At 58.7% G+C, this 26,459-nt stretch overlaps 2 protein-coding genes across 2 annotated transcripts in view; both read left to right on the top strand.

Moving 5' to 3' along the window:
- Positions 1-20,005, top strand: part of NBEAL2 (neurobeachin-like 2) — a 29,641-nt gene extending 9,636 nt beyond the window's left edge. Inside the window, exons 7-54 of the mRNA XM_011939220.1 lie at positions 1,157-1,242; positions 1,344-1,626; positions 1,777-1,883; positions 2,413-2,493; positions 3,870-3,953; positions 4,385-4,483; positions 4,962-5,563; positions 5,644-5,776; positions 5,864-5,983; positions 6,206-6,527; positions 6,686-6,768; positions 6,957-7,049; positions 7,262-7,436; positions 7,564-7,697; positions 8,078-8,237; positions 8,471-8,573; positions 8,740-8,902; positions 8,984-9,142; positions 9,569-9,728; positions 9,884-9,969; positions 10,142-10,660; positions 11,252-11,430; positions 11,530-11,689; positions 11,942-12,079; positions 12,173-12,532; positions 12,622-12,771; positions 12,897-13,054; positions 13,209-13,333; positions 13,426-13,561; positions 14,052-14,212; positions 14,313-14,629; positions 14,730-14,825; positions 15,207-15,331; positions 15,416-15,556; positions 15,724-15,854; positions 15,973-16,082; positions 16,181-16,298; positions 16,400-16,497; positions 16,568-16,684; positions 17,307-17,396; positions 17,483-17,592; positions 17,767-17,939; positions 18,044-18,138; positions 18,361-18,477; positions 18,574-18,732; positions 18,811-18,959; positions 19,290-19,425; positions 19,520-20,005. Of these exons, the coding sequence (XP_011794610.1) occupies positions 1,157-1,242; positions 1,344-1,626; positions 1,777-1,883; positions 2,413-2,493; positions 3,870-3,953; positions 4,385-4,483; positions 4,962-5,563; positions 5,644-5,776; positions 5,864-5,983; positions 6,206-6,527; positions 6,686-6,768; positions 6,957-7,049; positions 7,262-7,436; positions 7,564-7,697; positions 8,078-8,237; positions 8,471-8,573; positions 8,740-8,902; positions 8,984-9,142; positions 9,569-9,728; positions 9,884-9,969; positions 10,142-10,660; positions 11,252-11,430; positions 11,530-11,689; positions 11,942-12,079; positions 12,173-12,532; positions 12,622-12,771; positions 12,897-13,054; positions 13,209-13,333; positions 13,426-13,561; positions 14,052-14,212; positions 14,313-14,629; positions 14,730-14,825; positions 15,207-15,331; positions 15,416-15,556; positions 15,724-15,854; positions 15,973-16,082; positions 16,181-16,298; positions 16,400-16,497; positions 16,568-16,684; positions 17,307-17,396; positions 17,483-17,592; positions 17,767-17,939; positions 18,044-18,138; positions 18,361-18,477; positions 18,574-18,732; positions 18,811-18,959; positions 19,290-19,425; positions 19,520-19,621 (7,703 nt within the window). The 3' untranslated portion in view covers positions 19,622-20,005. The remainder of the gene's footprint in view (positions 1-1,156; positions 1,243-1,343; positions 1,627-1,776; positions 1,884-2,412; positions 2,494-3,869; positions 3,954-4,384; positions 4,484-4,961; positions 5,564-5,643; positions 5,777-5,863; positions 5,984-6,205; positions 6,528-6,685; positions 6,769-6,956; positions 7,050-7,261; positions 7,437-7,563; positions 7,698-8,077; positions 8,238-8,470; positions 8,574-8,739; positions 8,903-8,983; positions 9,143-9,568; positions 9,729-9,883; positions 9,970-10,141; positions 10,661-11,251; positions 11,431-11,529; positions 11,690-11,941; positions 12,080-12,172; positions 12,533-12,621; positions 12,772-12,896; positions 13,055-13,208; positions 13,334-13,425; positions 13,562-14,051; positions 14,213-14,312; positions 14,630-14,729; positions 14,826-15,206; positions 15,332-15,415; positions 15,557-15,723; positions 15,855-15,972; positions 16,083-16,180; positions 16,299-16,399; positions 16,498-16,567; positions 16,685-17,306; positions 17,397-17,482; positions 17,593-17,766; positions 17,940-18,043; positions 18,139-18,360; positions 18,478-18,573; positions 18,733-18,810; positions 18,960-19,289; positions 19,426-19,519) is intronic.
- Positions 20,006-22,640: 2,635 nt separating this feature from the next.
- LOC105509757 (death domain-containing membrane protein NRADD-like) lies at positions 22,641-23,774 on the top strand. Its single transcript, XM_011939216.1, has 3 exons — positions 22,641-22,820; positions 22,932-23,074; positions 23,142-23,774. Exons 1-3 carry the CDS (start codon positions 22,675-22,677, stop codon positions 23,459-23,461), a joined length of 609 nt encoding a protein of 202 aa, XP_011794606.1. The 5' UTR covers positions 22,641-22,674; the 3' UTR covers positions 23,462-23,774.
- Positions 23,775-26,459: the final 2,685 nt, after the last annotated feature.

The following is a 26,459-nucleotide window of genomic DNA, read 5'->3' as shown; positions in this document are numbered from 1 at the left end:
TGTTCTCCCTAGTGACCCTTCTCCCCTGGGTCCCCTCTCTCCTCTCATTGGAGGGAGACTGGCCAGGACTTTAGATAGGCTCAGGGTGGGACATGGCCTGGACAGAGGTGGGCAGGGTTGTGAGAAGGTGGTGACCTATTGGGATATTAAGTGTCTCAGTGATGCCCCCATGGAGCTGTGGGCCTGGATCTAGAGTTGGGGCAGCAGCTCCAGGAGAGGAGGCACCCCTAGGGAGCTCCCCACCTTTATTTTCCCATAAACAAACTGGATTTTATTCCTCCTCCCATTGTATCCCTTGATGTCAACCTGACACCCTCAAGATGAAATCCTACTCCTCCTACAGCCTTTCTCTCCACTTGTCCTGCTGCCCAGCCTCGCTTCTCTCCTCTCATTCCCAGACTGCTACCACTGACCCCACCTCAGGGTCTTAGCCCATGCTATGCCCTCTCCCCTCCTACTGCATTCTCAGGTCTCCCCTCAAAAGCCCCATCCCCAAGGAGGCCTCCCACCCATCCAACCAGAATCAAGCCCCAGCCCTACTCTTCTTCCTCCCTCAGGCATGTGACCCAGGGCTGGTCCCTTCTGCCCTCTGAGTTTCAGTCCCTGGCCTGGCATCCTGTCCAGCTTTGCTGGCGCAGGGCCAGGTGGGCCTCCTACGTATTAGGCTGTGAAAGCCCCTAGAAGTCCCAAGCAAAGGCCTGGGCGTGGGGGAGGTGGCATCGGTACAGGAGATACAGCAGAGTCCCCAGAGCACAGCATGGGAAGCACCAACCGTCACAGGGGCAGAGGGAGCAAGAGATTTGCATCTGAGAAACTAAGCCCTGGTCATCATGGGGAAGAGGAAGGATGTGCTCATGCTGGGGCCCTCACTTTGGCGCTTGAGGATCTAGGAAGCTGGCTAGACTCTCAGGGCTGGGCTATGTCCCCCTTAAGTCCGCCAAAGAAGGGTTGTGTCCCTTTCAGACCCTCTACTATACAGCCATAACTCCTTAGATGCCCGCCAGGGCAAAGCCCAGTCTTATCACTCAGACTGGGTCTTTTACTTGGCCCAGTTCCTTCTCCCCTCCTCCCCAGGGCACCCACCTCTTGTGCAGCCCCCTGGGTCCATAGCCCTGCAACCTTAGTGACATTACCCTGCCCACAACCCCCTACCCAGAGAGCCTACAGAATGCAGACCACTTGCCTCCCATACTGCTGTTGCGTCTCATCCACCTCTTCTGCGCCGTTCTCGCTGGAGGAAAGGTAGGCTGGGAGGTGAGCCTGTGGACTAGAGAGCAGCTCTTTCAGCATCTGTCTGCTGGGTGAGCCCCTTGCCCACTGCCCATCTCTGTCCATACCTGCAGGAGAACGGGCAGATGGCTGTAAGTGATGGCTCTGTGAAAGGCCTGCTGAGTGTGGTACGGGACTGGAGCCATGGGCCAGCCCCAGACCGCCGCCTAGTACTGCTGGCTCTAGAGGCACTGGTGGGTGCAGTCCATGTCTTGCATGCCAGCCGCACACCTCCTCGTGGCCCAGAGCTTCGTGCCCTGCTTGAGAGCTACTTCCATGTCCTTAATGCCGACTGCCCAGCTGGTCTGAGCTCAGGCCCCGAAGAGGCCCTTGTCACCCTCCGGGTCAGCATGCTCGGTGGGTATGGGCTCCCAGGCTCTTGGGGAAGGGGCATCATGAGGGAAAAGCCTAAGTGATGATGGAAGGGCCGGATGGGCAGCATACGAAGGAAGGCTTAAGGCTGCCTAGAGGGGTCTGAGCAGGGCTTGACCCTTGACACTTCCACAGATGCCATCCCTATGATGCTGGCATGTGAAGACCGGCCAGTGCTGCAAGCCACCTTCCTCAGCAACAATTGCTTTGAACACCTCACTCGGCTCATTCAGAACAGCAAGGTGGGTAGGGCCCAGCCTGGGGGTGAGGATCTGGAAGCCAGAGGCTAAGGGAGACATGCATAGGTGCCAGGCTGCTGCTGAGCAAACATGGGCTGGACAGAGTCAGTTGTTTGCAGCTGGTGGGATGGCCTGCAGTTCAGTGGGAGGGTCTGGGGCATGGACAAGGGCCCGTCCCTTGGGGCCTCTATAGGACTGGGCTTGAGGCTCAGGACAGCTCTGTGCCCCACGGAAGCGGGGCTTGTTATGGAAGGAAGGGAGCTGCTCTGGCGCCTTGTTTCCCTTTCCCTGGCCCCGAGTACAGGGGCTAGAGGAGCACACCACTGCTTTCAGATGCAGTGTCTGCTCCCACCCACTCATCCCCCCGATTGCCCATCTGAGCAGGGCACAGGGAGCTCAGCATCCTACTCTTCCCTAGTGCCAGACAGGGCACCTGGCAGCTGCTCCTGGTCCTGCTCTAACCCTGCCCTCTCCCATCTTCCTCCTCTCTCTTCTTTGCCTCCTCCACCCTGTGCCTCCCCCTTGCCCACAGCTGTACCTGCAGGCCCGGGCGCCCCCTGAGGGGGACAGTGACCTGGCTACCCGGTTACTGACTGAGCCCAAAGTCCAAAAGGTACCATCCTGGGGCTGACCAGCTCAGACACCCCAAGGACTTCCTCTTTGAGCTTTTCCTGCACTATAGCTGGGGGAATGAGCGGATGTGTGTAAGGCCTGGTGTGGTCTAGCAATGGGTGTGGGTCCTCCATGCTGTCTTGCCTGCCTTCCAAGTCCCCATCCTAGGGAACAGGACAGAAGGTAGTCTATCCCCTGCCTGGTGTTTGATTGGGTGTTGGGGTCTGGCTGTGCCAAGTGGGATAGAACCTTCGAAACTCAAACTACCTACCTCATTTCTCAGAAGGGGAGACAGAAGCCCAGACACTCAAGGATTTGGCTGTAGTCACAGAGAAGGGGGTCTCCCTCATGGTGCCATTTCTTTCTGTAGATTCTTGCACCCACCCTCAGCAGGTCACTGGGTGCCCCCAGCCAGCCCCTGATGACGTGCTCCCTGACTCACCTTGCATGTGGGCTGTAGGCAGCTGCAAGGTGTCAGCTGGCAGCTTCACAGCGGGCACCCTTTCTGGGGGCTCAACCTGTGGGCCCCAACCTCCATAGCCCCTACCCTGGCTCTGTCTTCATGAGGTAACCTTATGTGTTCACTGCACACGGTCATTTTCTGAGAGCTTGCACGTCTATTCATCTGCAAAGCAGGCAGGGCAAAGTGACTTCCCTCTGTTTTTACAGATGAGGACACTGAGGCCTGGAGGGGGAAGCCTGAGGTCACTTGGGGAGTCAGGCAAAGTTGGGACCAAAGGCTCTATGGAGCCAAATATGACCTAGTCCCTGCTGAGAAACTCTCCAAGCCCTCCCAACCCCTGACCCCCTCAGGGTGGGGCAGAAGAGGGAGCAGCATGCCTCTGGCTCTCAGGTTCAGCCAGGCTGAGCCTCAGTGTCCACACCTGGATCTAGGGGGAAAGGGCAAGGTGGGACTTAAAGGTCTCGAAGGTTCTTTTGGTTCTAACACCCTGTGATTGATTGTCCCTGAATCTCTGACCCCTGTCAATCACTGTGGGTGATGGGGCACTTGCTGGCCTGTCTGTACTCGTGTGTCTAGCTTTAGGGAGACAGGTTGCGGATGGGGCCCCAACTCCACCACAGAAAGGGGGACTGGAGGGTGCAGTGAGAGTGTCCACCATTAATCTGTCCCAGTGAGGCCCTTCCCAGCCTTTGTTAGACTGGGTCTTGCTGAGCTGCTCAGAGAGGGCCCTAGGTCATGATAGGGTCACAGCAGTTGGGGCAAGGAGTAGAAGGCCTGGTTCTCCGACAGAGTTGCTGATCTAGCACATGCCACATGCCTTGGGGTGCTTGGCTCTGCACCTTTTTTACTGCAGGGGGCTGCCAGCTGTGACACCCTGGCCCCTGCCTCTCCTGACGGCCCCTCCCAACCCCAAGGTCCTGGACCAAGACACGGACGCCATTGCAGTCCATGTAGTCAGAGTGCTGACCTGCATCATGAGTGACTCCCCCTCAGCCAAGGTGAGGCTGCTGCACTGCAGCTTTAGTCGGGGTGCAGGGTGGAGTTCAACTGACCATATCCCCAGAACAGGCCTGGCCGGTGGCTATAAGCATCCTGTTCCCTGGAGCAAAGCGAGCTGGGGAGGTGACTGCCCTGCCCTAAAGCACACTGGGCAGGTGTGGTCGCCAGTCTGTCCTGGGAGCTGCATCTCCTCTATCAGGGCTGGATGGGGAATGGACACTTGTAGGCCCACCTCCATCTAGAGCCTTCTGAGATGGACTCATGTCCCCCCCATCCCTCTGCAGCTCACTGCCCACCAGTACTGTCACCCAGAGGCGGAGCCACGCAAGGGAACCGCAAAACGTGATGCTCCTCCAGGGTTTCCACAGGGCCTGAGTTTGCCCTGGGGCACATGTATATGTTCACTTCTTCCCCATACTACCTTACACAGGAGGTGTTTAAGGAGCGCATCGGCTACCCTCACCTGCAGGAGGTTCTGCAGAGCCATGGTCCCCCCACCCATCGGCTGTTGCAAGAGCTGCTCAACATGGTGAGGGAAGGGGCTTGGGACCAGGGTCCCAAAGGCAACCAGAACTGAGTCAGGGTTACCACAGATGGTGAGCTTTCCACCCTGGGGGACCATGTTGACTGCGGCCAGTACATAGTGTGACCTGTAGCCTGGCCATGTCTGTCAGTGTCACTGGAATGAGGATTCCGGCCCTGTAGGGATCCCGGAAGCAACTGCATGTTAGCAAGCCCCAGGATTATCTTAGGAACATGCAGTTAGGGGTTAGGCCAACCCAGGCTGAAAACTAAGGTTGAGGGATTCACAGTACTGAAGGATTCTTAGTAGTAGTGATCGTCATCTGTGCCCCTCTGACTTTCCTGAGCCTCACACACAACCTGTGGGCAGGATGGGGTAGATCATGTTGCTGACTGCTGCTGTAGGCAAGTAAATGGAGCCAGAAAGTCCTACTGTTGACAGGGTGCCACAACTGACCAGGGACTGTTATTCTGTCCACCCACAGGCCGTGGAGGGTGACCACAGCATGTGCCCACCTCCACCAATCCGTAACGAGCAGCCGATACTGGTGCTGGTGCAGTGGCTGCCGTCATTGCCTACCGCTGAGCTGCGGCTCTTCCTAGCACAACGCCTCAGGTGGCTCTGTGACAGCTGCCCTGCCAGCCGTGCCACCTGTGTGCAGGCAGGCCTGGTGGGCTGCCTGTTGGAGACACTCAGCACAGGGCTAGCCCTGGAGGCCCGCTGCCAAGAGCAACTGCTGGCACTGCTACAAGCACTGGGCCGTGTATCAATAAGGCCCATGGAGCTGCGTCACCTGCTGCGCCCTCCGCCAGGATTGGACTCGGGACCAGGTGGAGCTGAGGCTGGAAAGGCCCGACACGCAGGTGCTGTCATCCGCTCATTATCAGGCATGGCCAGGCACCAGGGCCCTGCACGCGCTCTACGCTACTTTGACCTCACGCCCAGCATGGCGGGCATCATGGTACCCCCCGTGCAGCGATGGCCAGGGCCTGGCTTCACCTTTCATGCCTGGCTCTGTCTGCACCCCATGGATATAGCACCTACCCCTGCCCCCACCCGACCACTCCAGCGAAAGCAGCTGTACAGGTGAGTGACTGCCAGGGCCCAGGGACCTACTGCCAGGGTCAGCAGGAACAAGCAGACATAACTGGCTCGCCTGCCCCCAGCTTCTTCACCAGCAGCGGCTCAGGGTTTGAGGCCTTCTTCACGGCGGCCGGGACCCTGGTGGTGGCTGTGTGCACACGGAAGGAGTACTTGACCATGAGTTTGCCCGAAGTGTCCTTTGCTGACTCTGCCTGGGTGAGACCCCATTCTTCTCATGTGGCCCAGTAGAGAGAGAGGGGTCCTGAGTCCCAAGTATGGCCTAACATGAGGCTTCTGTTCTAGCACTGCGTGGCTATCGTCCATGTGCCTGGGCGCCGGCCCTTCAGCCAGAACCTGGTCCATGTCTACAAAGACGGCCATCTGGTCAAGACAGCACCCCTTCGCTGCCCCTCCCTCAGTGAGGTGTGCCAAGCAAGGTTTGGGGAGGCCTTGGATAGATGGGGGGACTTGGAACACAGTGGGCAGGGTGTGGCCTGGAGCCCTTGTGTCTCGTGCTGCCCCACAGGCCTTGGACTTTAGCCACTAGGCTCCATGCAGCCATGGGGGTCACTGTGAGGAACTGCATGTAGGCGGAGCCCCAGGTTCTGCTGTGACCTGACCGCTCCCCCAACCCTGGTCCTACAGCCTTTCTCCTCCTGCTGTATCGGCTCCGCTGGGCACCGCACAACGACCACCACCACGGGGCTGCCCATGCCACCAGTCCCCGCCACCCTGGCCTACACTCACCCTGCCCTCACCCGCTCCCAGTCAGTCCCAGCCTCCACGGGGCTTGGCTGGGGGTCCGGGCTGGTGGCCCCCCTGCAGGAGGGCAGCATCGACTCTACCCTCGCAGGCACCCAGGACACTCGGTGGGGCAGTCCCACGTCCCTGGAGGGTGAGCTGGGGACTGTGGCCATCTTTCACGAAGCCCTGCAGGCGACGGCTCTGTGGACCCTGTGCACCCTGGGTATGCAGCATCCTTCATCTCTCCCCAGCCCCAGGCCAGAAGCTAGGGGTCCAGGGGTGAGAAGGCATCTCTGGGGGTCTCTCCTCTGGTCAGACAGGCTCTGGACGGGGTTTGGCCAGAGGTCTAGCAAGGTCTGAAGCCCCCTGCCCACCTCCCAGGGCCCAATGAGATGGCACCCTTCAAGCCTGAGGGGGAGCTGCATGAGCTCAGCACCAGGCTGCTCCTCCATTACTCACCTCAGGTATTTGGGGGCCCCAGGGGAGTGGTTGGCTTGATTGTGCTGCTTCCCGGCTCCCACACTCTGCCTGCCACCCCTCCTCCCTCTGACCCTGGCTGCCCGCCCATTCCCCTATCCCTAGGCTTGTAGGAACAACATCTGCCTCCCTCCTCCCTCTGACCCTGGCTGCCCGCCCATTCCCCTATCCCTAGGCTTGTAGGAACAACATCTGCCTGGACCTGTCCCCCGGTCACGGGCTCGATGGGCGCCTGACGGGCCACAGAGTGGAGACCTGGGATGTGAAGGTCTGTGAGCACATGTGGGTGGTGTGTGCAGGAGGCATGAACATGGGGCACATGTGTGTTCGGAGTCGGCTGGGGAGCAGCGCTGTGCCTGGGGAGGGTTTGGACAGTCCAGCTCGAGAGAGCAAAACTTCCCTTGTGGGTGGTCTGCTGGGGTGGAGCAGTGCAGGAAACTGACTGGAAGGCCCCCCTCACTGCCATCCTCCTTCCCCCAGGATGTGGTGAACTGCGTTGGGGGTATGGGTGCCCTGCTGCCCCTGCTGGAGCGAGTAGCTGCACAGCCCAAAGAGGCTGAGGCAAGTCCAGCTGAAACGCATGACCTCGTGGGTCCTGAACTGACCTCTGGCCACAAAACCCAGGGCCTGGTTCTCCCATTGGGTAAATCTTCAGGTAAGTGTTCCTGGTGCCTATGTTATGGGGCAGGAGTCTTGGCATGGTAGGGGGGTGGAGTGCCCAAGGTCTCCTGGCCACTGGCAGGCCCTTGACGCACCTCTGTCCCCTTCCTGGTGGCTGGCAGAGGAACGGATGGAGAGGAACGCAGTGGCTGCTTTTCTGCTGATGCTGCGGAACTTCCTTCAGGGTCACGTGGTGAACCAAGAGAGCCTGGTGCAGTGCCAGGGGCCTGCCATCATCGGGGCCCTCCTGCGAAAGGTAGGACCTGGTGGGGCAGGCATGGGGGATTAGGGATATGGTCAGCCTGCCTGACCAAGGGGACTGAGTGGGGAACCTGCTGCCCTGTCAGTCATGGAGAACCTCCTGGGAGAGTTGATACTTGAGTGGGCCCTGAAAGGCCGAGCTGGGTTGGATCTGGAAGATTTGGGGAAAGGCCTAGCACAGGTTGGGGTGGAGACCCGCACAGCAGGCAGGAGACTTGCATGTCAGAGGTGGCAGGGAGCCCCCAAAGGGTTCTGAGCCAGTGGGTGGCCATGTCGGTGGCCGTCATGGCTGTGTAGGGAAGGGTGACAGCTGAAAAGTTCAGACAGCAGGTGGGCAGAGCCTGAGCCCTCACTCCAGCTCCTGTCTCGCCCCAGGTCCCCAGCTGGGCCATGGACATGAACGTGCTCATGTCCGCCCAGCTGCTGATGGAGCAAGTGGTGGCTGAGGGCAGCGGGCCCCTCCTGTACCTACTCTACCAGCATTTGCTCTTCAACTTTCACCTCTGGACCCTCAGTGACTTCGCCGTGCGCCTCGGTAGGTGTGAGGACCTGAGCAAGGGGCTGGCCATAGGGTGGCTGAGCACTGAAGTTAGAACCCTGCTCTGGGGGATCTGAGGGACTCTCCTGATAGGAATCCAGAATGTCATGGGGTGGCTGAGGGGACTATGACCCTGCCCTGGAAGTCTGACAGGCGCATGGCCCTGGCCTGGAGGATCTGAAGGGCCCAGCTCAGCCTAGTGGCCTGAGCTCCTGCTCATTCCTGCTCAGGCCACATCCAGTACATGTCCAGCATAGTTCGGGAGCACAGACAGAAGCTGCGGAAGAAGTACAGCGTCCAGTTTATCCTGGATGCTCTGCGCACCCACTACAGGTGAGGCCAGGGGGGCCAGATGGGCCATGGGGGGCTGACGCTGACACAGTGGCTTCTGGCTTTAGGGACTGGGCGATGTGCTTACCTGACTCACCTGCCCACCCTCCCTTCCCCTCTCTCCCCACCTTTCTCTGGACCTGGCTGGGTGTGCCTGCTGACCTGCCAGCCCGCAGCGGGAGCACCCCCTGGCTGCTGACGACCTACGCACCGTGCAGACCTCCCTCCTGGGCCTGGCAAGGGAGTTCCTGGTGCGGAGCCTCTCAGCAGATGACGTGCAGGTCACGCAGATCATACTGAGCTTTTTGGCAGCCACAGGTGATGATGGCCAGGTAGGCTGGAGGTTGGGGAAGGGGAGGCTTGGGTGAGGGGGGCATGGGGGCCTGGCACAGTGTGAGACTCTGCATCCCTAGGTGGCGGGTGCGCTGGACCTGCTGCTGGCCCTGCTGCACGGTTCCCCGGCGCAGGAGTCCTTGGCTATCTTTCTGTTGGAGCCAGGGAACCTCGAAGTGCTGCTGGCCCTGCTAGTGCGGCCAGGGTCACTGCCCCTGCTGCCCGATCGAGTCTGCAAGGTACACCCAGCCCATCCCCTCCCCTGGCATCCCATTCACTGGGGCCCCTGCCTGGGGTTCAGGGAGGTACAGCAGGCCTTGGGCCAGCAGATGAAGCTGTCTTCAAGGGCCTCTTGAGCCACACACCTGCACGGTGACTTCCCCTCCTACAGTAATTCCTTCCACTTGATGACAGTCCTCCGATGACCCCCACACAGATCCTGCGCAGACTGCAGCAGAACGAGCGGCTACCTGAGCGGAGCCGCCAGCGCCTCCAGCTGCGGGAGTGTGGTCTCCAGGGTCTGACTGCCTGCTTGCCTGAGGGGACTGTTTCCAGCAGATGAAGCTGTCTTCAAGGGCCTCTTGAGCCACACACCTGCACGGTGACTTCCCCTCCTACAGTAATTCCTTCCACATGATGACAGTCCTCCGATGACCCCCACACAGATCCTGCGCAGACTGCAGCAGAACGAGCGGCTACCTGAGCGGAGCCGCCAGCGCCTCCAGCTGCGGGAGTGTGGTCTCCAGGGTCTGACTGCCTGCTTGCCTGAGGGGACTGTTTCCCCGCAGCTCTGCCAGGGCCTCTACAAGCTGTTCCTGGGGGCAGGTACAACCTGGTTACCGCCAAGTGGAGGGGGTGACATGTCAGAAAAACAGGGCAGGCAGGCAGGAAGAAGGAAGGTAGTAGCATAGGGGCCAGAGCTGGGCCCCACCCTTCCTAGTCGGGTCAGTCCCTCAGGTCCCCCCAACCCATCCCCCCAGATTGCCTGAACCTCTCAGATCTGCTGGCTGTGGTACAGCTGTCCCTCCAGGCTGACCTCAGTGTTCGCCTAGACATCTGTCGCCAGGTGAGCAAGAGATGTAAAGGCTTTGGGGGAGGGGGAGGGTGGCTTCTACCCTCTGGCCTTCACCTTGCCTGTCTCATGAGGGGTCTCTGGAGCCCTCCTCTGCAAAGGCCCCGGATGAGGGTCTGGGGCAGGCAGTTGGATGCGTCCTCACGTGCTGTGCTCTTGCCTGCAGCTCTTCCATCTCATCTACGGACAGCCAGATGTAGTGCGCCTTCTGGCCCGACAGGCTGGCTGGCAGGATGTGCTGACCCGGCTATATGTCCTGGAGGCTGCCACAGCTGGCAGTCCCCCTCCTTCTTCCCCAGAGTCACCCACCTCCCCCAAGCCAGCCCCACCCAAGCCACCCACTGAGTCACCTGCCGAGCCTTCAGATGTCTTCCTGCCCTCAGAGGCCCCCTGCCCTGACCCTGATGATGGCTTTTACCATGCTCTTTCCCCATTCTGCATGCCCTTTGACCTGGGCCTGGAACGGTCTAGTGTAGGATCAGCCAACACTGCTGGTGGTGGCGGCAGCAGTGGTACTCTTACTCCAGCCAGCCAGCCTGGCACTCCTTCCCCACTGGATGGGCCGAGGCCCTTTCCTGCTGCCGCTGGCCGCCACAGCTCCAGTCTCTCCAATGTGCTGGAGGACGGCAGCCTCCCAGAGCCCACCATTAGCGGGGATGATACCTCGAACACCAGCAACCCACAGGTGAGGTGGGCCCACCCTCTGCCACTGCATGGTACCCAAGGGAGTACACTTCTGTTACACAGGGCTGGCAGTGTAGCCTCTCCAAAGGTGTGGCCCTGTCTGACCAGGGTGGCACTGCCAGTCAGGCCTGTTGCTGTCCCATCATAGCTCTCATCTACAGTTGTGTTCCCAGAGGGCTCCTGGAACAGGGTGAGTCATGACGAGCCAGAGTGGGTGACACCCGCCAGGCTTCAGAAGGGCCCTCAAGAGAGCCTGTAGGGCAGAGACCTCAGAGGGTCCAAGGGCAGTAAACGCCAATGGCCCTGCCCTGGGCTTCTGGGTTTGGGGATGGGCCTCCGCTCGTTCTATATGAACTGCCTCATCTCTTCTTGGGAGTCTGGCGAGACCCCAGGATTCTGCCTGGAACTCAGGTAGTAGCTGAGACCCCTAAACTGTTCTTCCAGGCCCTTAGTGCCAGGCTCACTGTTAGCCAAATGCTCTGCCTCCTGGGTGGCTACCCCAGGAGAGGTGCTGACTGGGGATGGATGGGCATCAGCCTGATTCCCTCTGTGGCCCACAACCCATGCCCACATCACCCACCTGTGCCCACAGCAAACCTCTGAGGAAGAGTTGTGCAATCTGCTCACCAACGTGCTGTTCTCGGTGACGTGGCGCGGTGTGGAAGGCAGCGATGAGGCTGCCTGGCGGGAGCGTGGCCAGGTTTTCTCGGTGCTCACCCAGCTGGGGGCCTCAGCCACACTTGTGCGCCCACCAGACTGCATCAAGCGCAGGTGAGAGGGCAAGTCTGGAGTGGGAGGGGCTTCAGGGAGCCTGGGGGAAAGGAAAGAAGACAGTCAGGTAGACCCTTGAGTTTCCCACTCACCCGCCAGCCTCCTGGAGATGATGCTGGAGTCAGCCCTGACCGACATCAAGGAGGCCCCTGTGGGGGTCCTGGCCAGCCTCACCCAGCAGGCGCTTTGGCTGCTGCGTCTGCTGCAGGACTTCCTGTGTGCTGAAGGCCATGGTAACCAGGAACTGTGGAGTGAGAAGGTGCGGCCCCTCAGAGAGGCGTGAGCCACATGAACACTCAGGTTTACACAAGGCTGCAGGGATCTGGTCTGGGAGGTGGATGGGTACACGTGTGCAGTTGTGGGGGTGCATCAGCATGAATGCCTGTGAGCGTGGACTTGCCTGTGTGCACAAACCCTACCTCGCCCCCAGCGCAAACTTTACTCTGCTCTCTTTCCATGGACTCCTGGCCTCCCCTGGTGATGTCTGTTGGGAACCTGTTGTCTGTGGCAGCTCTTTGAAGGTGTATGCAGCCTACTTGATCGCCTAGGAGCCTGGCCCCACCTGGCCAACGGCACAGCTGATCTCCGTGAGATGGCACAGATTGGCCTGCGGCTTGTGCTTGGCTACATCCTGCTGGAAGACCCACAGGTGAGCACAGGGTGAGCGTGGGGGCAGGGGGCATGGGAGGTGTGGGGAGCTCCAAGAGTGGCTGGGTGCCACTCATCTCTCTTGCACCCTCAGCTGCATGCCCAGGCCTACGTGAGATTGCACATGCTGCTACAGACTGCAGTGCCAGTCCGCCGCGAGGAAGCCTGCTATGTGCTCTCCAAGCTGGAGGCTGCACTGGGGCGGGCGCTGAACACCTCTTCCTCCGAGTCAGCCACTGATAAGGCAGGGCCCCCACCTGCAGCCGCAGCAGCTGCAGAGCGCTGCTCCTGGCTGGTGCCGCTGGTGCGCACGCTGCTAGACCGTGCCTATGAGCCGCTGGGGCTGCAGTGGGGACTACCCTCCCTGCCACCCACCAATGGCAGCCCCACCTTCTTTGAAGACTTCCAGGCTTTTTGTGCCACACCCGAATGGCGCCACTTCATCGACAAACAGGTGCCTGGAGGTGGGGGCGCAGGAAGAGGAGTGAGGAGTGGGGACTGGGGCCCATATCGAGCACTGTTCTCCTCTGACCAATCCTCCAGGTGCAGCCAACCATGTCCCAGTTCGAAATGGACACGTATGCTAAGAGCCACGACCTTATGTCAGGTTTCTGGAATGCCTGCTATGACATGCTCATGAGCAGTGGGCAGCGGCGCCAGCGGGAGCGTGCCCAGAGTCGTCGGGCCTTCCAGGTGTGCCACCTGGGATGGGGATGGGAAACTGATCCACACATGCGCCCAGGAGATGGCTCACAAGGTGGAGAAATAGGGGTAGGACAGGCAGCAGCCAGGGGACTGACCTATTTCCCCCACCCTAGGAGCTGGTGCTGGAACCTGTGCAGAGGCGGGCGCGCCTGGAGGGGCTGCGCTACACGGCAGCGCTGAAGCAGCAGGCAGCGCAGCACTCCACGGCCCTGCTGCACTGGGGCACACTGTGGCGCCAGCTCGCCAGCCCATGTGGGGCATGGGCGCTGAGGTGGGCCGGGCTTGAGGCAGTGTCACTGTGGAGGGGTGGGACTTGGGAGGGAGGGTGTCACCTGGAACCCCAGACTGCCTTTGGGGTGAGGCCAGGGAGGGATGGGGGTGTCTACAGCCTTCTACCGACCCATGACCTGGGGGACATTCTGCAGGGACCCTCCCACCCTCCGCTGGAAACTGTCCAGCGCTGAGACATACTCACGCATGCGTCTGAAGCTGGTGCCCAACCATCACTTCGACCCTCACCTGGAAGCCAGTGCCCTCCGCGACAATCTGGGTGAGGGAGTGTGCTGAGCTGGGTCCGCCCAACTCGACTGTCCTGTGTCCCGTCCTGCCTTGCTTCATCTGAGTACGCTTGGCCCCTTGCAGGTGAGGTTCCCCTGACACCCACCGAGGAGGCATCGCTGCCTCTGGCAGTGACCAAAGAGGCCAAAGTGAGCACCCCACCCGAGAAGCTGCAGGAGGACCAGCTCGGCGAGGACGAGCTGGCTGAGCTGGAGACCCCGTGAGTGGGGCCCTGGAGAGATTGGGCTAGGGTGGTGGGCAAAGGGTCTGCTCCAGTGTGTGCATGCCTCTGTGGGATCAACTCCCTCTTCTGCTGCCCGACTACATCCCCCTGAAGGGACTGTCCAAAGCCAGATGGGGGGTGGGAAAGTCTCCTAACAGGGCTGAGTTGCTCTTTTAACAGCCAGGCACCCGAGGACAGCACTGAGAAACAAACCGGAGTGGGAAGGGGCCCAGGGAGTGGGCAGGGGCTGGGTGAGGGGAGCAGGGGACAAGGGTTGGCATCCTGGCAAAATATTCAGAAGCCTAGTGGGTGGCAGGCTGGGGACAGGGGCTGGGACCAGTAGGTTCTGGACCCTAGACAGCCCCTCCCCATCTCTGGGAGTCATGAGAGTATATACCCCATGACTCAATGGCACTTAGATGCCCTTTGGGCTTGTGAAGAAGGGGGTCCCAGAGCCTAGAGCCTGAGGTGGGTTGCTGGTCTTTAGGATGGAGGCAGCAGAACTGGATGAGCAGCGTGAGAAGCTGGTGCTGTCAGCCGAGTGCCAGCTGGTGACGGTAGTGGCTGTGGTCCCAGGGCTGTTGGAGGTCACCACACAGAATGTGTACTTCTACGATGGCAGCACTGAGCGTGTCGAAACCGAGGAGGGTGCGTCCTGGTGGTGTGGGTTGGGAAGATGGCAGGGAATGGCTGAGGTCTGGGTGGGCCTGGGGTGAGTGACTCCTGTACCTGCTGTTCCTCCCCATAGGCATTGGCTATGATTTCCGGCGCCCACTGGCCCAGCTGCGCGAGGTCCACCTGCGGCGTTTCAACCTGCGCCGTTCAGCACTTGAGCTCTTCTTTATCGATCAGGCCAACTACTTCCTCAACTTCCCATGCAAGGTGGGCACGACCCCAGCCTCATCTCCTAGCCAGACTCCCAGGCCCCAGCCTGGCCCCATCCCACCCCACACCCAGGTACGGAACCAGGTGTACTCGTGGCTCCTGCGCCTACGGCCCCCGTCTCAAGGCTACCTAAGCAGCCGCTCCCCCCAGGAGATGCTGCGTGCTTCAGGCCTTACACAGGTGAGAGCCCGGAGTGTGAGGGATGTGAAGTTGGGACCCTGAATCGGGAGCAGTGCTGGACAGCCCACCTGGCTTACATCTTGTCTGCCCCTGTCCCCAGAAATGGGTACAGCGTGAGATATCCAACTTCGAGTACTTGATGCAACTCAACACCATTGCGGGGCGGACCTACAATGACCTGTCTCAGTACCCTGTGGTGAGGGCCTCACTCTGCACCCCTCCACCCCTGCCCCTCTGACCTATCAGCCCTTGGTTCCCCCAAGTGTAGGTACCTGCCAGTTGGCCAAGCCCTGAGCTTGGTCCTGGGTAGGTGTGCCAATGAAGACCTGGCCTCTGTTCCCTGCCAACCCCCAGAGGTCCCCAGCCTCACTCCCTTCCCCTCCTCACCTAGCCTCTATTCCTCAAAAGGAATCCTGTTCCAGGACAGTCTGTCTTGCTCCCCTGTGACCCCTCTAAGTGGTGCTCCCCCAACCTGTGGGCAGGTTCTGTGCCTGCCTTCTTGAGGGTGAGGGCAGGGCAGGGTGGGCTGGTAGGCCATCAGGGCCCTCATGCAGCCCCTGCTCGGGTGGGCGGCCAGTTCCCCTGGGTCCTGCAGGACTACGTGTCCCCAACCCTGGACCTCAGCAACCCAGCCGTCTTCCGGGACCTGTCTAAGCCCATCGGTGTGGTGAACCCCAAGCATGCCCAGCTCGTGAGGGAGAAGTGAGCATGCGGGCAGGGCTGGGCTTAGCGGGTAGGGAAAGGCGAGGGGAGGGCTTCTGCTGACACGTCCAACTGTGGCCCCAGGTATGAAAGCTTTGAGGACCCAGCGGGGACTATTGACAAGTTCCACTATGGCACCCACTACTCCAATGCAGCAGGCGTGATGCACTACCTCATCCGCGTGGAGCCCTTCACCTCCCTGCACGTCCAGCTGCAGAGTGGCCGGTACAGCCCAGGGGCTGGTGGGCAGACTGGGGGGCAGACAAGGGGAGGAGGCTGGTCCTCCCCACATCCTGGGCCCACCCTTGGCTCCCTTCTTCCCTCCAGCCACAGCATCTCCCTCCCTGTCCCCGTTCTCCCCACCTCACCTTGGCCCCATGCCCCTCCCCCAGCTTTGACTGCTCCGACCGGCAGTTCCACTCGGTGGCGGCAGCCTGGCAGGCACGCCTGGAGAGCCCCGCTGATGTGAAGGAGCTCATCCCAGAATTCTTCTACTTTCCTGACTTCCTGGAGAACCAGAACGGTAGGTGTGAGGTGCTGGCACTGGAGCGGGCAGGTGTGGGGATGGAGAGCAGATGGTGGAGTGGCCAGGGGGCAGTTGGGATGGACAGGGAGACCGCTGACCTAGTCCTTTGTGCCAGGTTTTGACCTGGGCTGTCTCCAGCTGACCAACGAGAAGGTGGGCGATGTAGTACTGCCCCCGTGGGCCAGCTCTCCTGAGGACTTCATCCAGCAGCACCGCCAGGCTCTGGTGAGGAAGCAACCACAGGCAAATGGCAGGCAGCCGGGGTTCTGAAGGTCATGGGGGTTCAGTCGTCCCCGCACTGATTGCTGCCTCCCTACTCCCAGGAGTCGGAGTATGTGTCTGCACACCTGCACGAGTGGATCGACCTCATCTTTGGCTACAAGCAGCGGGGGCCAGCTGCCGAGAAGGCCCTCAATGTCTTCTATTACTGCACCTATGAGGGTGGGCAGTGTGCTGGACTCTAGTCGGGGCCAGGACAAGATCGGGAGGGGTGGATGCAGAGGGCACATAGGGAGCCCTGACTGCTCTGCCTACCTTCCCAGGGGCTGTAGACCTGGACCATGTGACAGATGAGCGGGAACGGAAGGCTCTGGAGGGTATTATCAGCAACTTTGGGCAAACTCCCTGTCAGCTGCTGAAGGTAAGGCCAGCTTAGAGGATAGTGGCCAGGGATGCCCATGCCATGGTGCTGACCAGCCACTTGCCCACAGGAGCCACATCCAAGTCGGCTCTCAGCTGAGGAAGCAGCCCATCGCCTTGCACGCCTGGACACTAACTCACCTAGCATCTTCCAGCACCTGGACCAACTCAAGGCATTCTTCGCAGAGGTAAGAGGAAGACAGGACCTCAACTTTATATTATGTGAAATGGGTTTAACCCCACTGTCCTTACCAACCACTTGGGGCAGATGGGAATCCTAATCAAGGTCACTGATTTCAAAGCACCTTAGAAAATGAGCTAAACATGGGAAGAGTATGGGGGCAGGAGGGGTGCCCTCTTCATCAGGGCCAGGATAAAGTGTTGACTCACCTAACAAGCTCTGAAAGCCTTAGGGAGATCAGGAGGGAGGAGATCTGTCCTTGGACCCCTTCCATCGCCTTCCTAGGCAGGAACATTCCTGAATGTTGCCCCCAGGCCTGACTTTTTTTTAGGTTTCCTTCTCTTCCTGCCTTTGGGCTAGGGGGACAAGGAATAACAGGGTGGGAGGACCAAGGTTGAAACTAAGCATGATACTCTGGAAGCATCTTCCATGTCTGTCCCAGCTTCTCACCCACTTTCTGAGATGCCCTCCTAAAGTCTCTGCCTGTTGCTTGGAGGGACCTCTGCATCTGTGACACCTACTCCGTGACCCCTGGGGACTGAGGGTAAAGGAAGGGATGATGCTTCAGGGAGAAGATAGTGTAATCTGATAGTACTCAGGCATAGCTAGGCCTGCCCTTGTCCCTGCAGGTCGTCAGTGATGGTGTACCCCTGGTGCTAGCTCTGGTCCCCCACCGGCAGCCCCACTCCTTCATCACCCAGGGTTCCCCAGACCTGTTGGTAAGTGCATTGTGCAGAGCCCCAGCTCAGCTCCACTCCCCCTCTGCCTCTGCCACAAACCCATCTCTGCCCCCTCCTGCCTGCAGGTGACTGTGAGTGCCAGTGGGCTGCTGGGTACCCACAGCTGGTTGCCCTATGACCGCAACATAAGCAACTACTTCAGCTTCAGCAAAGACCCCACCATGGGCAGCCACAAGTAGGACAGAGGGCTGTGGGTGGGGTGGGCTACAAATGCCCTGCACCCTGAATTATTCCTCTCCCTAATCAGAATGTAGGCCAGCTGCAGGGGAAAGGTCTGACCAGGCTCCCTGAGGGCCTGGGTCTCTTCCATGTGGCCTGGCCTCACTTGCCATCCCCCTCACTGGGTCAGGACGCAGCGACTACTGAGTGGCCCGTGGGTGCCAGACAGTGGTGTGAGCGGACAAGCACTGGCAGTGGCCCCTGACGGAAAGCTGCTATTCAGCGGTGGCCACTGGGATGGCAGCCTGCGAGTGACTGCACTACCCCGTGGCAAGCTGTTGAGCCAGCTCAGCCGCCACCTTGGTATGAACAGCCTTGGAGGCACGCAGGTATGGGGCCGGGTTCTGAGGCTGGCCAGGGCGGATGTGACTCCTCCATTCTGCCTGTACCCTCCCCTTACCGTGCAGATGTAGTAACCTGCCTTGCACTGGACACCTGTGGCATCTACCTCATCTCAGGTTCCCGGGACACGACATGCATGGTGTGGCGGCTCCTACATCAGGTGTGCCTGGTGGGTGGGCAGCTGTGTGGGGTCCCCATAGCCCAGACCTGCAGCCCATCCGTCCCTCGGTGGCCTTCCAGTCCTGCCCTCCTGTCTTTCCCTTCCCTTTGTTACCATGAGCAAGTCTGGGGTTCCTTGACCCTCCAGCTCTCTAGTCTTGGACAAGGCCTTCGTTTCCTGAGCCTCAGGGGCCAGTCCTAAGCCAACCCTGGTTGTCCACAGGGTGGTCTGTCAGTAGGCCTGGCACCAAAGCCTGTGCAGGTCCTGTATGGGCATGGGGCTGCAGTGAGCTGTGTGGCCATCAACACTGAACTTGACATGGCTGTGTCTGGATCTGAGGTGTGTGTATGCATGTGCCCTGGGGAGGGTGAGTTTGCTGGGCAATCCCCCTGGAGCCCAGATTCCTGCCCAGGACCCTAAGTTGCCTTCCTGCAGGATGGAACTGTGATCATACACACTGTACGCCGTGGCCAGTTTGTGGCAGCACTACAGCCTCCGAGTGCCTCAGCGCCTGGACCTATTTCCCACCTGGCATTGGGGTCCGAAGGCCAGATTGTGGTACAGAGCTCAGCATGGGAACGTCCTGGGGCCCAGGTATGGGGAAAGGGTACCCAGCAAAGATGGAGGGGCAGTTGGGATCCTGGCCTTGCTGACACTCCCTGCTTCCTCCAGGTCACCTACTCCTTGCACCTGTATTCGGTCAATGGGAAGTTGCAGGCTTCACTGCCCCTGGCAGAGCAGCCTACAGCCCTGACGGTGACAGAGGACTTTGTGTTGCTGGGCACCGCCCAGTGCGCCCTGCACATCCTCCAACTAAACACGTAAGCCCCCCCCATTTATGAGTTCATGGCCCCTGAAGGTGGTGGTCATTGGTGTAGAATAAAGGGGGGGACTCCCCCTAGGAATCCACACACCATACATGTTTGTGGGCACATATTTCAAGGTTTGTTACCTGTCCCCTCATCTTCCCATGGGGAGGTCTTGCCCTGGGCCTCCGCTTAGCCACAGTTGTGGGAGATTTCTTTGTGTATAAGTTTCAATTTAGCCATCCTTAAAATGAGGACAGAGAGGGTATATGGGATAAGGGATATCTGCTGGTCGCAAAGCCCCCTTGCAGTCGCAAGTCGGTGTATATCCCCTCTCCATTGCAGACTGCTCCCGGCCACGCCTCCCCTGCCCATGAAGGTGGCCATCCGCAGCGTGGCGGTGACCAAGGAGCGCAGCCACGTGCTGGTGGGCCTGGAGGACGGCAAGCTCATCGTGGTGGGCGCCGGGCAGCCCTCTGAGGTGAGGATGGGGCGGGGGTGGGGAGGCCCCTCGAACGGCGCGGGGCGCAGCGCGGCGGTCCTGGCTGACCCTACTCAACCCTTACGCCCACCAGGTGCGCAGCAGCCAGTTCGCGCGGAAGCTGTGGCGGTCCTCGCGGCGGATCTCCCAGGTGTCCTCGGGAGAGACGGAATACAACCCTGCCGAGGCGCGCTGAACCTGGCCCGTCCGGCTGCTCGGGCCCCGCCCCCGACGGGCTTGGCCCGGAAGGCCCCGCCCAGATGTCGGCGGGAACACCCCGGGGTGGGCCACCCAGGGGGTGGGCGGGGCCCTACCCTGCCCAGCTCAGGTATTGGCGGGCGATGTTACTCCCTCAGGGATTGGCGGGCGGAAGTCCCGCCCCTCGCCGGCTGAGGGGCAGCCCTGAGAGCCGGCGCTGGCGTCTGCGGCCGCAGCAGCACTTTTTGCACAGTCTGGGGCGGGGTTCCCCGGCTTCCAAGTCCCCGTTTCGTCAGAGCAGGAGGGCCGCCTGTGGCCTTAATTCCTAACGGCGGCCCCGGTTCTCCCTTATCGGCAATAAACCTGGCCTAGTTTTGTAGCTGCTCCGTCTCCTACTGTACGTGCGCGCGCGCGCGCGGCGTCTCGGACTGCCGTAGCCACCGTCCCAGGGTCGCGGTCTCAGTCTGGCCTGGCTCGCGTTCCCTTGGTTCGTGACCCCCTCTGGCCTCACTCGCCCCCCTCCGCGTGGCCGTCGCTGAACTGGGGCCTCAGTTTCCCCGGCCGTGCAGCCCCTGCCCCACATCTCGCCCCGGCTCGTGGTTTCCCCAAGATTTCATCTCTTCATCGGTTCGCCCTCGCACGCCATTCGTCCAAGACCGCAACCCGGCCAGGCGTCCCGCAAGCGCGTTTGCATTCCTTCGCCGCGGGGGGTGGGGGGCGACAAGACCTGAGGCCGCGCCCCTCCAGCTTGGCCCTGCCCCCTCATTGTCTTGCCTACTTCTTGGGCCGCCCTGTGGCGCCACTGTGGTCGCGAGGTTGGAGTTGGGGGCCAGAACCACCCCAGAGACTCCAGGTTGTCTTCTCGGAGGGCTTGGTCCTGCCCTGCTAAGTGGATCCATCCAGGCGGTCACCGGTCAGGAGGAGTTAGGGGCAGAGCCCTTGCTGAGCGGAGGGAGCCGGGGGCTGCCTCTCTGTCCCACATCTCCAGACTCGTGATCCTGCAGGTGTTGTGTGTGCTGGTGTCGGCGTGTGGGTGAGAAGTCAGGGTGGTGTGAGTGTGGCAGGGTGGTTGCATTATGTGTGCGTATTCGTGGGCCTGGAGACGGATGGGAGGTGGGACGGGTTCCCTCCCGCTGCTCAGAGTGGGCTGGGCGGAAGCCAGGCCTGTCTGCTGCTGCGTCCTGGTCACAGGCCCATCGACCATCCAGGATCTTGCAGGGTCCCTTAATGTAAGTGACTCAAATGTACACACCCCACATGTGGCAAGGGCCACCAGGTCGCACCAACTTGGCCACAGCACTGTGTTGCTGACTTAGCCATACACATGGGGACATGGTGTGGGATAGACTGGTACCCAATATGTGGTGGTGGATACTGGGGAGTTGGAGGGCCTTCCCGGGTGTCTCCTCCATTCCTTGCCTCCAGGCAAGCTCTCCTTAGTCTAGACGAGGTGCTTCTCTTCCTCAAACCTCAGGAAGTGGGTCCCATCAGATTCAGCACTATAGAATCCAGGTAGAACTGAGTAGTCCTATCCTTTGAGTCTCAGGCCCTCTCTGAATTTCTGGATGAAGCAGGATCAACTAGAGGATCTCTGGGCCCGTATCCTCTATTCCCTTGCTGAACCCACCAAGGTAGCATTCCACCCAGTGCCTGATCAGGAGAGGGCTGGACACTGACCCTTGAGGAAGGACTGCGAGGATGGTCACTGCAGAAAGTCCTCCTGCCTTGGGGCTTCAGGATGTTGGGTTCCTGAACTATAGCTGAAAAGCCTGGCAGTGAGCCTCCCACTGGCCAGTACGTCTCTCCAGCCTGGTTCTGGCTAAGATGGAGCTAGAAGGCATGTCTCCCCTATCCTCCCTACCATCCCTGGACTCAGACCAGGTGTTTCGCAACATCTTTGAGACAGGGTGGTTTCCAACCTGTTTTCCATCCTGAGCTGTACCTGACCCTTCTAACTTTGGCCAGCTGGGACCACCTCTGTCACCTCCACCCCATCTGACACAGGAGGAAACTGGTCCAGTGCTAGAGTGAATCAGGTTGAAGTGAGAAAAGGGGGACAGACTACCCCAAGGGACTGCCAACGTCAGGCCTGGAGATTTCCCCCATATTCCTCCTGCACACAGCCCTTTTTGGACTGAGAGAAGCAGCTCCCAGCTCCCCTGCCTGGGGGCTGCCTAAAACTCTCTAACCTCTTCTCCAAGAAACAGCCCCAGGGAGCATTACCCACTAACAGCCATGCTTCACAACTCTAGCCACAGCAAAGGCCTGGCCTATGTGGGTAAGCATACCTTGATTCAGATCATGGGCACCAGGCAGGCTGAGAGGTACCCCAAGTGGGTAGGTCACACCCAAGTCCAGCCACAGGTTCTGGAGTCTCTCAGATCCTGTGTACCCTGACTGCACTAGATCGGGAGGACAAGTCGCTTCCAGGCAGAAGAAAGCAACAACACTTCCTTTCCAGTTCAGCTTTATTTTGCAAAAATTTACAAGGCCTCCTTTGCACAGAGATGCTTGTGGGGACCACATGAATCAATGTGCCCTCACGGTCCAGACTTGGTGGCAGAGACAGGACACAAGTGCCATGGTAGACAGTGCCATGGTCTTTCTTACTGTGCTCTGGATAATTGGATTTAAAAAATTGGATTTAGTGCTGTGGTAGACAGGAGGTGCAAATGGACCCCAAAAAGGAAGAAATCAAGGAAGTCTTCCCAGAGTAGAAGATTCTTGCCAATATGCCAGATGGAGAACGGAGATTGGCAAGAGCAGAAATCTGGAAGGTTATGAGAACAGGGTAGGAAGGACAAGGTGTCCAGAGTGGTAAGCAAAGGGGAAGTAGATGAAAATGGAAAAATAGGCCAGACAGCTCCTGATGCTGTGGTATAAGCTTTTGACTCTACATAGTAGGGACCACTGGCTTCAAACCTTTTCAGCAACAAAGTTTAGGTGAGGCTACCCCAGGGACCCTAGCCTTGGTTCCTTGCTCCTGACCTGATCTGTCTTTTCTTCCACAGGTAAGATCCTGAGGAGGCAGGAGAGGGACAGGGAAGGAGTATGGGTAGGGGCAGGGGGAGCCCTGTACCCCAATACTTCCCCTTTCCTCCTGGAGCCTCCAGTGTCTCAGGCAGCATTATCCCAGTCTACTGTACCCTCCTGGCCACTGTGGTCCTCGGTCTGCTTGCCTATGTGGCCTTCAAGTGGTAGGTGGTCTGGGCACTGCCTCGTGGCACCCCCTTCCCTGTCTGGACTCCCAACCAATTCCCTGTCTTGAAGGTGGGGGCAGGTCGGTAGGTCTCCCTTTCTTCCCACAGCTGGCGCTCACATAAACAAAGACAGCAGCCGGCCAAAGCTCGAACTGCAGAGCTGGGAGGTCTCAACAAGGACCAGATGCATAGGGATAGCAGTGTCTTCCTGGACTCTCCTAGCAGTCTGGAGCCCTGTGCCTCCAACCAGGGTAAGCCCCTTTCCCAGAACTGCCTCACCACCCAGCCCTTGTGTGATCCTCGTATCTCCTGCCTCAGGACCACATCCTGAGCTTGGGTGCCAACTTTACCTTAATCTCCCTCGGCAGCACCAGGAGAAAGTGGAGCGGCTGCTAGAGGTGTCCGTTGAAACTGAGAAGTGCTGGCGGGGACTGGCAGACCATCTGGGCTACCAGGCTGAGGCTGTAGAAGTCATGGCCCAAGGCCAGGTGCGAGCCTACACACTGCTGAGGGACTGGGCTATCCAAGAAGGCAGTGGCGCCACCCACAAGGTGCTAGAGAATGCCCTGGTTGCCTTGGGCCAGGAAGATGTGGTCCAGGTCCTGGGCCCCCAAGCTGAGGGCTGCTCTGTGACGTGAGTGCTGCCTCCATAGCCTGGCTCCTTGGAGCCTGCTCCGGTGCTCCCGTACCCCCATCTCATGTATCTTTCCCTTCATGGGCTTCCTGGGGTTGCTGGGCTCAGCCTGCTCTGTTCTGGGGAAGAAAACCCAAGATCCAGCCACCATTCACTTCCCCTCACCCACCCATCCCCTCCAGAAGAGGCCCCAGGATATGGTGGGGAAATGGGCAGTGAGTAGTGGTCCTGCCCTTTGGATCCCTACTCCACCTCCTCTTAAGCCTCAGCTGGTTTTGCTCCTTTTGTAACCCATATTAAAGGTGATTCGGACTTTTCTGCTGGCTCTATCTGGCTGCTTGGGCCTGTGAGACAATTGGGTGGGTAGCTATGAGGGAGAGGCCCAGAAAAGGGCTGGGGGTCCCTAGGCTGTGGGAGGGCCCTCTCCAAGCAGCACCTGGGATGGCAGGGAGTGTGATCCTACAGAAGATGCATGGGCTCTGGAGGCACAGATCAGAGTTCATATCCTGCGCCTACCATCTGCTGGCTTTATCATGTTTGGAAGCTTTTTTACCTTGCTGATTATTTTACCTTCGTATTTTATCAACTTCCTTAGCTGGAGAACAGTAAGTTTAGGTGACACATTCAGTAGTTTCCCCCACACCTAAGACTCCCAGGTTGGTGCTGAGAGACCCCGGGTTTGAGGTCATTTTCCTGACTTGTTCTGTGAGCAGCACCAAGGGGAGGCTGGAGGCCTGTTCCTCTAGACAGGAGGCAAGAAGCAGGCTGGTCCTGGGCAGTTAATTACCAAGGGCCTCAGGTCACCTCTAGATAAAAGGAAACGCTCTTTACAAGACCTGAACTCAGGACAATGCGTTCCAAATGTACTTCCACATCTGCTCATGTGGTTGCTGCACACGCCAAGAACAGGTGGGTCTCCTGGGCAGCTCAGGACAAGGCAGGTGCAGCCAAGTCCATGCATATGTACTCCATGCATATGCCCACCCCAAAGGGTAGAGGCAGGTAGGTTGGCACAGTAAGTGCCTTTTGAAGAAAGTGCTATAAAAGACAAGCCCTGCCTAGGAAGAAACAATGCCTACTATCCTGGCATGTACCAGCATAAGTAGGCTTCAGAGGCACAGTCATCCAAACTCAGAAGACATGGGCTCCAGTCATGGTCTAGTGGGGCCCAAGGTAGATCCTGTCCCTCTGCTGACAGGAGATGCAACTGAGATTGACTACTCTGAGGACCAAGCTCATCAGACTGCTGCTACTGCTACCCTCAGAAATAGCTGACCAGGGCTGCTTAACACTCTGTAAATCTTACCCTTAAACTAAGGAAGAACCGGAGGAAGAACCGGAAGTTTATAGCCACCTTCCTCCACAGATGACCTTAGGGCAATAACCCTGAAGAATCAGGAGAGGAAGCAGGGAAGATATGCACCAGCTGTTGGAGACATTGTAAGCTGGAGCTTTGGGTCAAAACCATGCATTTGATTTGGTTGCAAGCAGCAGTGCATGTGGTTGTACCCCTGCACTGCAAACCCACTGAAAAGAGAAATGCCCCCTTGCAATGTGCTTAAGCACATTAACTAAAATATTCTCTAACAGACATAATTCCAAGACATTAGGAGGGTTGAGCAAATTACAATCTGTCCATGTGATATAATAATATACTTTAGGCCGGGCACGGTGGCTCGTGCCTGTAATCCCAGCACTTTGGAAGGCCAAGGGGAGTGGATCACCTGAGGTCAGGAGTTCGAGACCAGCCTGACCAACATGGAGAAACCCCATCTCTACTAAAAATACAAAATTAGCTGGGCATGGTAGTGCATGCCTGTAATCCCAGCTACTAGGGAGGCTGAGGCAGGAGAATCGCTTGAACCTGGGAGGCAGAGGTCGCAGTGAGCCGAGATCATGCCACTGCACTCCAGCCTGGACAACAAGAGCGAAACTCCGTCTCAAAAAAAAAAAAAAAGTGCTTAAAACAGTTTTGAAGGCTGCAGTATCATGAGAAAACAATAGCATGTCTAAGTTTAAAATAAGGATTTTCCCCTCTTTTAACACTTCCTTTAATACAAGGATATTAAAAGAGTTACTAAACCTCTCTGACCCTTAGTTTTCCTCATCATAGTGCCAATTCCTGTGCCTCAGGACTGTGACCACAACCTGAGCTCTAAGTGCTCAGCACAGTGCCTAGCAGGAAGTGACTGCTCTAATTGCTACTCACCCTGCCAAAGATTTGGCAGGCCACAACCTGACCTGACCTCAAGAACACTGCTGCAGTGGGCAGAATAACCCTGGTGAGAAACAGGCGGGACCAACCTTTTTGCAAAGATGGGCCCCAGTCTGTCCTGAAGCCCTCAGTCTTTCTCACTGCCTACGTAACTGATCCAGCAAGTAGGAGAGAGGTCTCTCACGAAGCCCTGCATCTTCCTGGGAATGTTCACTATCATCATAACCTGTGTACTATAATACCTCTTTTATAGGGGTCCTATTCTGTCCTCTAGTGTCCAACCCCAGTGTTAGGGAGCACAGTGGGAAGCTAGGGAACCCAAACATCAAATGAGCATTTCAAACCATGTGTCCAACACTTTGGGATTCGAAAGCAGGAGCATTACTTGAGGCCAGGAAGTCAAGACCAGCCTGGGTAACACAGCAAGACCCTGTGTCTCTACAAAAATTTAAAAGGCCGGGCGCGGTGGCTCAAGCCTGTAATCCCAGCACTTTGGGAGGCCGAGACGGGCGGATCACGAGGTCAGGAGTTCGAGATCATCCTGGCTAACACGGTGAAACCCCGTCTCTACTAAAAAAAAAATACAAAAAGCTAGCCAGGCGAGGTGGCTGGCGCCTGTAGTCCCAGCTACTCGGGAGGCTGAGGCAGGAGAATGGCGTGAACCCGGGAGGCGGAACTTGCAGTGAGCTGAGATCCGGCCACTGCACTCCAGCCCGGGCGACAGAGCGAGACTCCGTCTCAAAAAAATAAATAAATAAAAAAAAATAAAAAAAAAATATTACTAGTA

This window comes from Colobus angolensis, unplaced genomic scaffold, assembly GCF_000951035.1.
Source record: "Colobus angolensis palliatus isolate OR3802 unplaced genomic scaffold, Cang.pa_1.0 Scaffold18, whole genome shotgun sequence".
NCBI classification, from domain to species: Eukaryota; Metazoa; Chordata; class Mammalia; order Primates; family Cercopithecidae; genus Colobus; species Colobus angolensis.
Note: the sequence above shows the minus strand (reverse complement) of the source record. Positions and strands in the feature narration are given on the sequence as shown.